At 42.3% G+C, this 14278-nt stretch overlaps 2 protein-coding genes across 2 annotated transcripts; both read right to left on the reverse strand.

Annotated features, from left to right (window-relative positions):
* Positions 1 to 1356: 1356 nt before the first annotated feature.
* On the reverse strand, positions 1357 to 5805 carry loxl5b (lysyl oxidase-like 5b). Its single transcript, XM_030074567.1, has 7 exons — positions 4764 to 5805; positions 4159 to 4267; positions 3604 to 3741; positions 3190 to 3346; positions 2404 to 2499; positions 2150 to 2265; positions 1357 to 1815 (listed from the first exon to the last, which is right to left on the reverse strand). The coding sequence occupies exons 1-7, from the start codon at positions 5677 to 5679 to the stop codon at positions 1809 to 1811; spliced, it is 1539 nt and encodes a 512-aa protein (XP_029930427.1). The 5' UTR covers positions 5680 to 5805; the 3' UTR covers positions 1357 to 1808.
* A 5507-nt stretch (positions 5806 to 11312) lies between these two features.
* LOC115375237 (nicotinamide riboside kinase 2-like) lies at positions 11313 to 14022 on the reverse strand. The gene is made up of 8 exons (XM_030074635.1): positions 13997 to 14022; positions 13825 to 13915; positions 12850 to 12898; positions 12436 to 12613; positions 12214 to 12285; positions 12016 to 12122; positions 11690 to 11775; positions 11313 to 11594 (listed from the first exon to the last, which is right to left on the reverse strand). The coding sequence occupies exons 1-7, from the start codon at positions 14020 to 14022 to the stop codon at positions 11690 to 11692; spliced, it is 609 nt and encodes a 202-aa protein (XP_029930495.1). The 3' UTR covers positions 11313 to 11594.
* Positions 14023 to 14278: the final 256 nt, after the last annotated feature.

Raw genomic sequence — 14278 nt, forward strand, 5'->3', positions numbered from 1 at the left:
ATCTTATAATGTGATGCCCCTAATACTTCAGCTCTTAGCTCTACCCCTGCAGTACAATGATCCTTTGCTGAAATTGTCACTGTCTGTAAACATTGCCCTGAAATTCCTAGACAGACTGGAATGGAGTGGTCTAAAGAGGAGCAGGGGGGGATTTTCCAGACACTTTCAACAACACAGACAATCTATTCTGGCATGGATGCACCTTGGCGGTGTCCAGTGTAAACCATCTCAATTGCTCTTAATCTTCCCGGTTGGCTTTCTTTCTCAAGCCGAGTCTCTGCTCTCCATTCGTCGTAAATATCCTCCATCTGTATGATCTAACAGTGCCTATATTGTCTGCGGCTTGGGTTATTTTTCTTCTCTTTGAAAGCACTTGATGCCATCTAATGCTTGTTTCAAAGAGTGATTTGTCACAGGCAGAAACATCTCTGAATGAGTGGAGGCACTACTTACTCCAAACAGAGAGCACATTGTACCCCAGTTCGGGAGCTTCGCATTTCATTCTTTTGCTGCAAATGTATTTGAAACAGTCTAGTGCTTGTTGCAAAAACACATTTCTCCTGGATATAAACATGTTTGAATGACTTCTTGACGATATTCTCTGGCGGGGTCTATCGGTCTTCCCACTCAGACGAAATCCTCCGCGTGCTATTAAAACTTCTTTCGTCCCAGACAATCCCCAGTGGAAATGAATGAATCTATGATGCAGTCAAATCTGGGCCAGGAGGCCGTCTTTTACTAGCAGCCGAGCTACACTCGCATTTACAAGCGGAGAAAGACGGAAAGAGAGAAAAGGCCCCCATTCATCCTGCTCTCACTGAGCTTTACTGATATGACATGGCAGTATAAGATCCTCGGGGCTGAGTCTTCACAGAGGTCTGTCAGCAAACATGCCGCGAGCTGCTGCCTGCAGGCCTGTTTGTCTCCGAGGGCAGGGGCTCGCATGAACACAGGAGGCACAGCAGTATGGGGAAGAAACACTCATTCAGCCCTAGTGAGCGGTGAAATATGCGTAAAAGTCTTTTTTCCTCTTGAAGCAAGAGACATGAAACCGTGAAAAGAGCTCTTTCTTCAGTGGTCCTCGGTGTACATTCAGTATTAAACTTGGACACGCATCTACAATCCAGAGACAATCCTCAGAGATCAGCAGCTAAACTGGGAAAAAATCTGATCGTCTGGCTCTTAACAAAACTGAACTGATGCCTTTGGCAATCACTGGGAACAAGGCGGAAAAACTTCTCATAATAATACACTGACTTTTCGACAAGTTTATTGTACTAACTCCAACATACTTATACAATAACAAAATATTAACAACAATACTTTAGCAATATAGTTACATATTACAGTTTTCCCTATTTTGTATACACTCATAAACACACGTAAAAGTATTCCAACAAACTATCTGTGATATTTTACATAAAAAATAGATATTTGCAATTTACTAGTATCACCACCAAGTGGTTAAATAAAACTGGAACAAACTAATGACTGCACATAACAGCACAATTCAAGCAATAAAAATATAACATGAGCACAGTACTTATACTTTCACCTCCACTTTCAAGGCCTAAAGAGGTACAAAAATATCCCTCTGGAATGGATCATGTCACCTCAGTAAAAATGCATTATTGTGTGGTCTTGTAGTTTAATTTACAAATTCGATGTAAACAGATTTTGCATGTCTTACTGATAAATGTGACAAAAATCTATGGGAGGAATGTAGCACAAAGTTTTATTGTTGTAATACAGTACATAGGACAATGCTTGATGCAAAGCACCTCTGAATAGTACAGGAACTGAAGTCTTCAACCCCTAAAAGCATAAAGACAGAGAGAGATGTACATGTAAACATCTTGAAGTACACACGCACACACACACATCCTCCTGACATTAAATGTTGGAAGTGACTTTTGTCTGTTTTTCCCTTCTTTCATCTGACCAGAGCATTTATTTTTCTCTATAAACAGACTGTGATAAAGCCGATTTCTCAAAATCGGCTTTATCAAGGTGTTTATTTTTACCTTGTGCATGTATTTCATTTCATTTCACGTAATTCTTTATACTTGAGTTAATCTGGAGAAAGGATGTGAGCTCTTTTGGCCTAAAATGCAATGCCATTTCATACCAGAAAAAACTTTTACAGTACCTCGTTACTCGACAGTTGCGCGTCTGAACGTAGATTCCTGTGTATGTGATATCACATCTCACTACATTGTTGGAAAAGTCTGATTCTTGGACATGGAAATTGGGATTGACAGTGACCTGAAGATATAACAAAAAAAAAAAAATGTTTGAGCAACACCGCAGGCAGCTCCGTAAATGGATGGTGATGGAATATGAAAAAAAAAAAAAAATCCATAAATGGCTGAAGGGTAGACTGCGGGCTGTGATACTTATTACCTTTAGGATGTAGTTTCCTGGAGGTACGTCGGTGATGTCGATCCACTGACAGTCGATATTGGCAGCATAGATGTCATGGCATCCCGGGCTCAGCCCCTACAGTGCCAACACAACACAAACCCAACAGTGTATTTTAGCATGGGAGCAGAAAGACTGACCATTTTCACAGAGGAAGGTTTAGTTATTGAGAGTTTCAGTTACAGAGACATTTCTCAGACAGAGAGCTGCTCTGGTGGCAGAAATAATCCTATTGGTTAAATTAAACCTCAGTGGGTGGAGCCAAACAACCACAGTTTTTCCCGTTAAATAATGTTAAACAGAAACTTGAAGGAGGATGCAGCAAATGTTATGAAGCCTAGTGTGTTGTTGAAAGTATGCAATTTAATGATCTGCAGTACTTTTTAATTTCTTAGCCTATAGGCTAACCTGGGCAAACCTAGATTAGCCTCGATTCACACTTGTACTTATTAACCCAGGCTTTCCAGTAAGTCCTAATTTAAAGATTCCCACTTGAGAATTGCACAGTTGAAGTCTTCAATTGTAACACAGTTTTGATTGGACAACAAACATTTTATTGCTATCCGCAATCATCTATCATACATCATATCATATCATATCATACATGAGCTCCCTAAGAATTTTTTTTTCCCAGGATGCAGTGACTTTAAACCGTAGAGCATTTCTTAGTATTACCTGTAATTTAGACTGAACATCATTCGCAGCTGCACTCATTTTTAGTTGGAGAGTGTGAGTTAAATGGCTCAAAGTGTACATGCTGTGCTTTACCTGTGTGTGAGCTGTGCAGGCGTAGCGTCGCCTGAAGCCGGCATCACAGCCTGTGTCCTCCAGGCAGAAGCTGGCCTTGTGTCCCTCGGCCACCTTTTGCCCAGTCATGACATCCAGGAGGTCGTAGTTACTGAAGGCATCCATGCTGTGGTAGTGCCTGAGGACAGACGGGGGGTGAAGGGATGAGATGCCACAGGTAGAAATTGGAATAAGGATTAGAATAGAATAGAATAGAAAAGAATAGAAGCGTCCTTTTTGTAGCTGGGCTTGTACAGGAATCAAGAATGTCCTTAAAACCATGCGATTAGGAATTTTGAGGGTGCATGTTGCTTGTTATGCCGTCATTATCAGAGGTGAAGTGTAGCCTAATTAGAAGTTTTTAAAGGATTTTTGTGTCAGACCAAACAAACTCACTGGTGGCAGCTGTGCCAGTCCCACTGGTATCTTGGCTTAACAGGAAGGAAGTCGGTCGTGCCTTGGTTCTTCACTTTCTGGGGGAAGCGCAGGAGGACTCGGTAGTCGATGTCTCGTACGGTGGGTGCGTAAGCCGACCTTGGAGGGATCACAGGGAAATGGGCATAAGCTCTTTTGGAAAGTGCTACTGGCTGAACTCCCGGAGCTGGTTGCCTTAAAAGTAACTGAGCACAAAAGGTTTTGTTCCTTTGACTAAATGCTTTTGGGAAATCCAACCCAGAACATTTACGTCTTGGCAGGACATCATGTTGGAGGATCATTGCTCCATAATGCGATCAAACAGGAATCCTAACTCTATCAACAGAAGTTATTCTAACACAGTTATCCTAACACAATCAAAAGTTATGCTACCGCAGTTGAAAGTTATCCTAACACAACAAAAAAACAGTGAAAAGGAAATAACTGTATGCATGTCTGTGTGTGTGTGTGTGTGTGTGTGTGTGTGTGTTTCTGTGTGTATTGAAGAAGTGAATTGGCTTTGGCACCTTAGATTACCTGGCTAGACAGTTTTCCTCTGCTGCACAGCGCAGTGCGTACATCTGCATACGCTGGATGTAGGCACCTGCTTGAATGGCATAGGGGTCTGGGACCAGGTCTGGCAGTCCTGTGAGAGAAGATTAAAGGGACAGGCTGTTATTTCTCAGAACTTAATGCCTTGGATGTTAGGGATACTCAAAACAACCGACTAAGGCTGGAGAAATATGCTGTGCTGTCTGCAAATACAGGACCAGCTGTAGTGTGTTTGTGTTTGTTGGCATCATTCAAAATGTTTCACATTCCTGAGTGATCACACCGGCATCCACAGCCCAGAAGACTTTTTTCCCAACTCATTCACCTTTTTTTCCCCCCTCTCAGTATACTCAGTGAAGTTTTGGGATGGCCAAACTGGCTTTAAAATATTCAGAAAAGCAGAAATGTCAGTTCAAAGAGATTATTTTAATCCCAGACTGCCTATTACAGGTAATGTATTAAAAAAAAAAAAAATAGATCAAATAGCTTGTTTCCCTATTGAAATACCCACTGCACCACAATTTTAAATCCATGTGACACTGATCCAAACTGACCCAACTCATTCCAAGCGGATTTAAACAAGTACTTACCATTTTGGAAATATCTTGTTCCATACCCGGTGCCAGGCGGACGACGCGTGCGGGCCGCTGACCTCCCTCTTGATGGGTACGCGTTGTAAAAAACAGAATTCCTGTGGTTTTTGAATGGGTTTCGAGGGTCATCGTTAACCATCTCCTCTCCGTTACTCGTGTCGTCTGAGACGTCCTCGCTTAGTACAGGAAAGGGAGCGGGTGCCGCAGGTTCCCTTTCAGAAGCTGTGGGATGTCCTGCTGTGGAGTGCTCCGTTTGCGCGGGTTGCCTGGCGACAGAGGCTGCCTCTGGCACCGCGCGTAACTGATGGTACTCGGCGCCAGGCCCTGGCCTGCTGCCTCTGTGCTGTGCAGTAGCATCCTGGGTGACCGCATCTCCTCTTCTCGGTGCCCCACTGCGTGAAAAGTCAGTCAAACTTCCCGATGCTGACGCGTTGATTCTATTGGTGTATTCTGGGATGTAGCGCCGTGCGCCTGGATAACCCGCACCTCCTTGTCGGTGAAGCTCAGGCTGGTTTCTGGCCCCTGACGCACGACCATAAACAGGTGCGTACTGCCCGCTGTCCGGTCCAAGCGCAGTGCCTGGCTGGGTTGCTTGGTCGGTCCTGAATTGTCTGGGCTCAGACTGGCTGGCTCTTCTGTGCGCTGTTCCTTCGTGCGCCCCGGGCATCCTGGCGCTATCTCTCCTGCTGCTCACGTAGACCCTCGACTGGCTTCTGGACCGCACCGGAGCCTGGAATTCGGATCCGGTGCTCATTAAGCTGTAAACCTGCCCGTTGTTCTCCCACTGTATCCGGTGCCGCCAAGGGCCAGTACGCTGCTGTTGCTGCCCGGTGATGAAAGGAAACAATCCTTGGAGAATGTATAAAGATAAAATCGACCATTGTGCCATGGCAATAAAGCTTTTTAAAACCATCGGAAGTCACAGAAAAGTCAGCTTATAACATGTATTGCACGCTCAGATGGATGCTGCTTTGTGAAAAGTGGATGAGAAAGCAAGCGTGCGCTGTCCGTTCCAGTTCTTAAGCAGCACAACATATCAGTGTTCTCAGGAGAACTGACAATTGGACAGGAGAGGAGGGCTGGGTTTTTTTCTGGTCATTTATCAGATTCAAGCCGGTTACTTACGCATGCACAGAAAGTTCAACTTTCTAACCAGAAAGTTTAACCCGTTCCTTCCCGTGTTAAGTTCTGTTACACAAGCCTTACACAAGTCCGTTTACAGAGTAAACTTTACGCACGGGTGTCAACTGAGGTCATCTGAATCTTACCCCGCATCCTGTTCATTTCTGTGACCAGTTCGCCCTGAATTTCAGTAGTAAAGGACGAAATAAAGGCTATGTTTAGCAAAGAAAATAAAATAACACCTTAACTTTCACATCACATTGTTGTATACAATCCACCGGATATATAGGCTAGACTACAGAGGACACATTTCTATAGCTTTTAAGCTTTATATGATTGGCCACTCTTGGGAGAGATCTTGCGAAACTAAAGGCTTAGGGGAAAAAGACCCTAAGCCTTTCCCGATGTAGAATAAACAGTTTGCCATTAAATTACCACATAAGCTAGAAGGGCAGAGGTTCTATTTCCGTTTCATTTTAGTGTCAAAGTAAAGATATTTGTAAAGCTGTTTTTTTCTCCATTCAAAACTACATTTGAGAAAATGCTCGTGAGGCCACATCTCTTATAAGATCTATGCACAGAATATGGAGACCCTAACCCTCATATTAGGCGACAGGCCTTGTACAGTGTAAACTTCCACCACAGGGCGGCAGGCTTCATTAGCAGATACAACTGGTCATGACGCGGTCTCTGGCCTGGCAGTGTATTCCAAAAGTTTTCAGGGCCTAGAACAATGTTTTTATGAGATGATTATTTTTTAAAATCACCCCGAAAGCAAAAAGAAAAAAATATTTTTGTTTTAATCAATAGCAAGTATGAAAGAGCAGAGAGGGATGAGCACCAACTGTGCGTAAAAGGGATTTGGCAACGTGTGTCATGAGGTTTCTGGCAGGACATTTAAGGCTCATGAGCAACACAAGTTCTGTAATGTAGGCTACACGTCTGAAGGACACGACAAGATTAAAAATGTAACAAAACGAGGAGTATTATATTGATATCATAAGAAATAAAATACAACTAAGTGCAGTCATAATAACTTTTTAGTACCAGGTACACCATACGTCCTTAAATCCTAAAATGTTCGAAAATGTTGCCCTTGACAGTGTAAATGTGTTTTATTGTAGCCTTCCGACCACAGGCACACATAAAGATATGAATCATATAACTATACCATATTACAATGATACCATAGGAAATTCGGTCAGTATAATCTCCCCAATGAGCACCACAGGCACTGAAGAGGTGTAAACAGATCTATGACTCTTATGAATATTCTTAGATTAGATTCAGACAGGGGACTTACACGTTCATGAATACGGGTCACATAATAGGATACCCATGAGCAGAGTTATTCTCAGAGGACTTGCCTGGGGTCAGTTTTCTAAGCCTTATAGGGGGAAGGCACATGTGTCTGACTTCTATACTTAGCAGAAGGCAATCTAGTCTGTTCCAGAGTCCAGTCCGGGAACGCCCTGCCCGGCCGCCCGGGCATATAAGAGCGACAGATCCTCGGCACTGGTTTGGCACAAGACTTCCCCTGCTGGAGATGTACAAAAATTTAGCCAGTAAGTATTGATGATAAATTTAGTCTTTACTTGTGTGTCTGACCTGAATAAATAAGTAAACAAATCACAACAACTGTTGCCACAACAAGGTGAACTAATCGTATACTGTAAATTAAAATATACTGCTTTAAAATAAAAATGATCACATATATATATCTTGGTGCATCTGGTTGTTTTCATGAAACACCTTCAGCAGACTTCCCCGTGTGATGCAGGCGACCAGTGAGACTAATTCTTTAACGCTTTGAATATATCTTATCCCATGAATCTAGGTATCCAGGGCTCCTCAGATCTTTGCCTCTTGTGAGATTTAACGAAGATGATGGTCTAAAAGTGGTTTTTCCACAAGAACCCCCCCCAAGGAATATACCTGTTGTCTTCCCCTGAGGCCTCACACTTCCATTCTGAGGAGTATACAACTAAATGATAGATCCCGAGGGTATACTACAGATCATGGGGAGACAATACAGGTGAGATGCTGAACTGAAAGAGTGTTTGAAAAAGCCTTTAATCGGTGCGCAGTTTTCCCAGTTCAACACTGTGCTGTGGGAAAACGTCCCAGCAGGCGGGCAGCGCGTTTGCTTGAAAGCGCAAATAAGGAGTGTTCAATCACCGCTGTGGTCTCCATCTGGTTTTTAATGCTCAACTTATACACCGCCTGCATCTATTTAACTTTATTCTAACCCAGATTAAATGTAACTCAATCAAAGTGCCTCGTAGGCTAAATGACGATAAACATGAGAATTGCGGGGCAGTGGATTATCAGATTTAATGTGACACCGTTTTGCTCATGAATGCCAATTAACCTTCACAAATAAACTCAGCGTGACTGTCACCTGTCACGTTTGAACTCTGAGCTTCATGTTGGTGTTTATTCACTTCTCGATAGACCCGCTTGCCACTGGCTATCGTTTACACGTGACAAAAAAGAGTATTGTGACCACTTCACGATTTAAAACCAGCCGTCAGAGTCATTTAACTGGCAATGGCACCTTTGCAATAAATTACTGAAAGTGTGTTTACACGTAGGCTATTACTGATTTGCCCTAAGAGCTGCAGGTGTAATTTATATGCACAATATAGCCTACAAATAAAATGTTCAGAACAGTAGACTATCCTGCTATGCTGTGGCACCTATAACGAACTTAATAATATAATTACCTTTATTTTAATTACTGTTGCCTTATCAGATCAGTGAATAAACTGGATACTTCATTACATTTACTTCACACATCGGCACAGAAATGAAATATAAGACATATGGGTAGCTTCTCAAGTGCTCTAAATAATAAGCTCTGTCACTGGATAAACTTGAAATTGGCATTTGGCACGATCTTAAACTTGAATAAGCTCCTTTGAGCATTAATAACAGGCTCATAACACTGATGGTTGCGAGTTATATGCTGGAATGTCAGGGGTTATTTTTTAAATGGTTATTAATAAGCCGGTGCTTAATGCTTTTCCCCTCCATTTTCCAAAATGTGTATTTCTTCTTTGATTGGAGATGTGAACCCCAAATGGCATTAGAAATTAGCACTGTGGAACTTATTCTGGCCTTTCATTTTGCTGTCAGGAGCCTTTGTGTGTATTATATACTGCAGGTTGAAGCTCAAGCTTATCACACACCTAGTGACTTTTTCTAGCAGAATTCTCACTGAAAAACAAAAAGCTGACCTGCTCATTTATTATAAAACTGAACATACGACTTGATATTTTCCACAATGGAGCTGCTATAAATATTCCTGTCATACAGTGGCATAACCATAACTGTGCACATGCCTCAGAGGTCCTCCTCAGCCTTACATGGGGGCACAGAAGGCATGTGACAGCTGCTCATCTCCCGTGTTCCTGCCTCTCCGCCCAAATACGGGCACTGTCCTTTGGGGTTGCTATGGCAGCGGGATGACGTTGGAGCACATGCCACCCGAAAAGGTTCTCACCTTTCCCCCATGTTTTACCCACCCAGTGGAGGAGGAATTGGTCAGTGAAGCCAGGCTGTGGGCTGTTGAGTGTGTAAGTGGCTGTCTGTACACTGGCTAAATATATTCCCCCGACACCTCAGGCACTTGGCCTATATAAACTACCATCAGCACCAGGCCAACTGGCGGCATGTGAAAACTGCCAGAAACGCATCACAAGACCTGACCTGCTCCTCCCTCCTCCTCCCACTTTGGCAGGTCCGTGGACAGAGCTTGGCAGGCTCTTCTCGGAATAATCTAAGGGGACATCTGAGGTTAGAAAGCTCTTTACGTTAGCTAATTGATCAGCAGTCATTTGAGTTTGCAAATGAATGATCTTCAGGAAATATACATATGGATTTCTACATGACCGGTGTGACTGGATAGCTTATTCATCACTGCCTGCCAGATGCAATGTTTTATGGCTTGCAAAGACACATTGTGTTGTCAGATATAGACATGAAAGACAGCCTTTGAGGTTACTGTTTAAGAGTTTTTAACACTGAATTATCAATAAAAACTTGTATCTGTACCCTCCTGTCCCTCATTTCTCTTCACATAGTGTTGAGCACTGTGGGTGACATTTGAAAAGTCACGTGATCCTCTGGTGGGCAGAGTGTCAGCGACTCTTGTTCCACTTCTTGATTAAGTTCATGCCAGTGAGTGAGCAAGTAAAATGTGAATATGAAATAGGGGTGAGACAGCGATTTCACGCAGTCATCTCACAAGGGTACAGGCAAAAATATAAAAGCAGAAGTACATTCTTGTATCGAAAGCCTAGTGAAGTGTCGGCCTTTTAACTAGAGGGTTCAAGTGCCATCTGCCAGCAAGGATCTGCCCTGCTCAAGTGTCATTCTGTTGCTGCCACTGACCTCTGACCTCCCTGTGGAGGAGTGCAAAGTGAAAAGACCGTTGCCTTACCAGGTCTAATGAAATAACACACTCTTCCTGTCATTAAGTGCTGGCCTGGGAGCACTGTCTGCAGCCTGTTTCAGGTGCTGTCCCGTGTACTTTATTATACTGGGATATCTGCATTTAACACTCATCTTCATAAGCAGTAATCCTCGACATTGGGTCTTATAGGGACTTCTCACCTTCATACATTTTTGTTTTATTTGCAATGAATCTCTGGTCACATATTATTTTTCCAACTGCATATATCAAAAGTTCATTATGTACTTATTGATGCTATGGACCCCTTTTTCTTTTGTTTATTTATCCTAAACTTAATATGAATAGCAGTCCTAATGGCAAATCATAATTAGAAGGTGCTGCCTGAATAAATTCCTTAACTCCACAATTGATATTCATAGTGGATTTTTTTAGAGCTTTTAATCAGAGAAGCTCTGTCAGCAACATTTTGGTCTCAAGTGACATAGCCTCCTTTTTATACAAGTCCTCAGGTGTAATCAATAGGCAATCATACCATCATAGGGATTTTGTGGCAGTGTAATACTAATATACTTGATATGGACCTATCAACTAATGATTGCCTATTTATCCTAATCTTTGAAATGATTGTACAACAGAAATTACATGGAAGACCTTTTTCATAAAGTGAACCCATCATCTTTATATATCTATATTCTTATTTCTTATCTTTCTTATATTATGTGTCTTTCTCCCCATCAGCATGGCATGACATGTAGACTGTGGTCATGTGTCAGTATTCTCTAAGCGGAAGCAATCTGCTGTGATTAGTTGGTTTTATTGTGGTATATCTGTCTGATAAGGAAGCCCATTCAAGAGCTGTAGGAATAAGTCACCAATAATCCTCAACATTCAGACTTTGTGTTGTCAAAGGTGTGGTGAATATTGAGATTTTTAACAACTTCTCTGAGCACATGGACACATGAAACACAGGACACGTGAAGTTGGTTCAGTTGTCTCTTTACGTCAGGACACAGATCTGTTTTCCCAGTGTGGGTGATTTCATACAAGGTCAATGCTGAGACCCGTTCTGCATGTTAACACTGGACTGTCCAGCTGTGGCTCATTTTTTAGAAAAAGTTACACAGGATTATACAAAAGACAATGCTTCTGCCATCAGTTCTTAATAAGTTACATGATGAGCTATTTACAAATCAAAAATCATTTAGGCAAGAAGTGTGGCACTGGTGTTGCGCGCTACTCAACACAATATTTACAAGTCTATACACAGGCCATATGCCGTCCCCGTTTAACTGTGGAGAGAGAAAAGAGAGTGTTTATTAACAATTATTGCCGCTGTGTCAGAGTACCAGATAATAAGTCCAAAAGCTGCAGAATCTTCATTTACCTATGAGTTGTTCAGAAGCAAGTTCTGAATGCTCTCGTACACTTCGTTGTAGAGCTCGTCCCTTGATTTTCTGCCATCAAGATACTCTATGGGGCAATTCAGAAAAGGACAACTTGAGGAGAATTTATAGTCAGTAGTTAAGCATCAAGCCTGTTTCATTTTAAAAGAATTGGGGGATTTGTGCGCTCTGAGTACTTTTTCATTTACAAAGTGGGAATGCACGAGTAGGACAGAGTGGACACAGGACAGAAAGCCTTGCAGGATACAATCCTGGGCCAGAAGAGGCTAATATTTAGTGACAGAGGTGAGGAATTAGCTTGACCTACCTATGCAGTCACCGCTGTTCTCCATCTCTTTCCTGTGCTTCAAGTACATGGGCCAGACGTGGCCATCGAACAGACCGGGGGGGTCGGGGATTGTGTATGTTCTTGTACTGCGGGCACAGAATCAGTCATTATACACCTCTAACTAACTTTGTTATCACTTAAGCAACACAGGCCAAAGTCACTCAAAGAGTTTGTTACCTTCTTCTCCTTTTGCATTCCTCATATGGAATGGCAAGGAAGTACCGCTTGTCGTAGATATCAAGAAGAGGCCTGCACAGGGGGAACAGAGGCTCAGTTTCACAAACACGTTTAGGGGTCAATTCAGTTGAACAGATGAGGCTGGAAGGCTATATTTTACATTCACTTATGTAAAATGACAGAGTATCATGGGGTAACGTTTGGGGTTGGGGAGTGACCCACTTGTAGTTGTAAAGCAGGAAGCCCTCCACGATGAGAATATGGAGTCCCGTATTTTCCGGGTTAGATTCCTCGGCTTCGGGTGACAGGTTGACACCGTGGGAACGGGCAAACTTGACTGGGTTCTCCTGCCAGCCTTTCACAGTGTTGACCATAGACTCCATGTCCAAGGCTGTGATCACTGTTACAGAACAAGGACAAAGACAGGACAACAAGCTTCACCACACATGGATCCAACGACTCTCACCAATGTGCTTCAACACACATTAGTCATGGTTAGTGAATGGCTTTAGCATTCACAGAATAGTTGGTAGAATATTACACATTGTGGATTGATTGGTTACCAAAACGTTTGAAATGTGCAGGAAAGAAAAAGTACATTACTGCATGGTTTTCCTACGTGAAATCCACTCTTACCATCCCACTGTCTAAAGCCGTCCTCCCCGACTTCTATTTGATCGGTTTTCTGAAATAACAGTCACCAGTAAAACATTGCTGCAACCTAGTAACCAGTCGGAGCTGATCACACCTGGACAGGACAAGTCAAGGACTCGTCTCCACTAAAAGTTGCAGGGTATGGCTGTGCAATGTTGACCAAAAAAATCAGGTGATGTTTTTTTCTCAATATTGCGATTGCGATACAAATTGCAATAAATTTGGATGCAGATTTCTCTGTATAATTTGGTTTTCAGGGTATGACAGTTCTTATTGTTGCATCATTTTGAGCAAAATAAAGGCTTTTCTGTGACTGCAACTGCTAGCTTATTTACAAAACTGAAATGCCATTTCTTTTAAGAACAAATCCGCAGCCTATTTGTGATTGGGAAATTGCGATTCCAATTTTTTTCCCCAATACATTGTGCAGCTGATATATTGTGTTAATTGAAGGGGTTCTGGGTGTATATTTGTACATCAAATCAGTGAGTGGTCAACCATGACACAAAATGCAGTATGAAAAGATGCATGGTTGGAATCAAATTTGTGGCTTGTTTAATTAAAAAATAATTAAGCCAAATGAGGTTAATGATCATGCAAAAAAAGAATGGTTGCAGAACTTGCAGCGTGAATGCACAAAGTTTGACTTTAAGTGGGGACGTTCAACCTTTTCATTGGTTGTCCAGGAGACAATCAGCCAGATGTATTACTAGGCTACTGAGATGACAGGCAGTACATCTGCAGGTCAGCATGGCAGGTTATTTCTGAGTACAAAATGTCACCATTGCTTTAAAGTGCTCAAAGGCAATTTAAGATAGCAAACTGAATACATCAAAATAATACATGTATCAACTCACCATGAAAACATCAAAGATGTCAAAGAGATAGCTTTAAACTTAACACACAGTGGCTTACATTTAGTTTCAAAGTCCCCAAGAAGACATGTGATTGAGTTACCTTGAAAAAGTCATCTTGATGCACCACACAACAGTTTGGTAGTGTCTGCACCAGCCTGTTTGTCAAAGTGGTCTTCCCACCGTTGGTGACTCTGAAATGAGGATGCATATGGTGTCACACATATATGAACTGAGCTTCTGAGTGCTCGACAAATATGTTATTTGAGACTTACCCGCCAATGCCAATGATGATCTTCATTTTCACTTCTGGAGGATGGCCTGCTCCTTTTGAATTCAGCAAATAAAAGAAGGGAACCCAACCACAGCAAACCGTCTATCAAAGGCTTTTGAAAACCTCTCCTTCTTTTCTGCCAAAATGCTCCCCCCTTTTACTACTTCATTGATAGACAATCTCTCCGCTGGGTATATAAAGGATTCAGCCACAGCGTCACATTACACGTCACAACCTTTTGCCCACCTCAAACCAGTCATCACTTGTGTCCTGCAGCCAATCA

This window comes from Myripristis murdjan, chromosome 17 (assembly GCF_902150065.1).
Source record: "Myripristis murdjan chromosome 17, fMyrMur1.1, whole genome shotgun sequence".
Classification (NCBI taxonomy): Eukaryota; Metazoa; Chordata; class Actinopteri; order Holocentriformes; family Holocentridae; genus Myripristis; species Myripristis murdjan.

Excerpts from the sequence above, each read along its gene's own strand:
- loxl5b (XM_030074567.1), bottom strand. The coding sequence starts at position 5,679 with ATGGTTTTAAAAAGCTTTATTGCCATGGCACAATGGTCGATTTTATCT. Across the intron at positions 4,268-4,763 it reads AACAAGATATTTCCAAAATG|GACTGCCAGACCTGGTCCCA; the intron begins GTAAGTACTTGT and ends CTTCTCTCACAG. Across the intron at positions 2,500-3,189 it reads CCTGCACAGCTCACACACAG|GGGCTGAGCCCGGGATGCCA; the intron begins GTAAAGCACAGC and ends TTGGCACTGTAG.
- LOC115375237 (XM_030074635.1), bottom strand. The coding sequence starts at position 14,022 with ATGAAGATCATCATTGGCATTGGCGG. Across the intron at positions 12,899-13,824 it reads ATCAAGATGACTTTTTCAAG|AAAACCGATCAAATAGAAGT; the intron begins GTAACTCAATCA and ends CTGTTATTTCAG. Across the intron at positions 12,286-12,435 it reads TTCCTGCTTTACAACTACAA|GCCTCTTCTTGATATCTACG; the intron begins GTGGGTCACTCC and ends CCCCCTGTGCAG.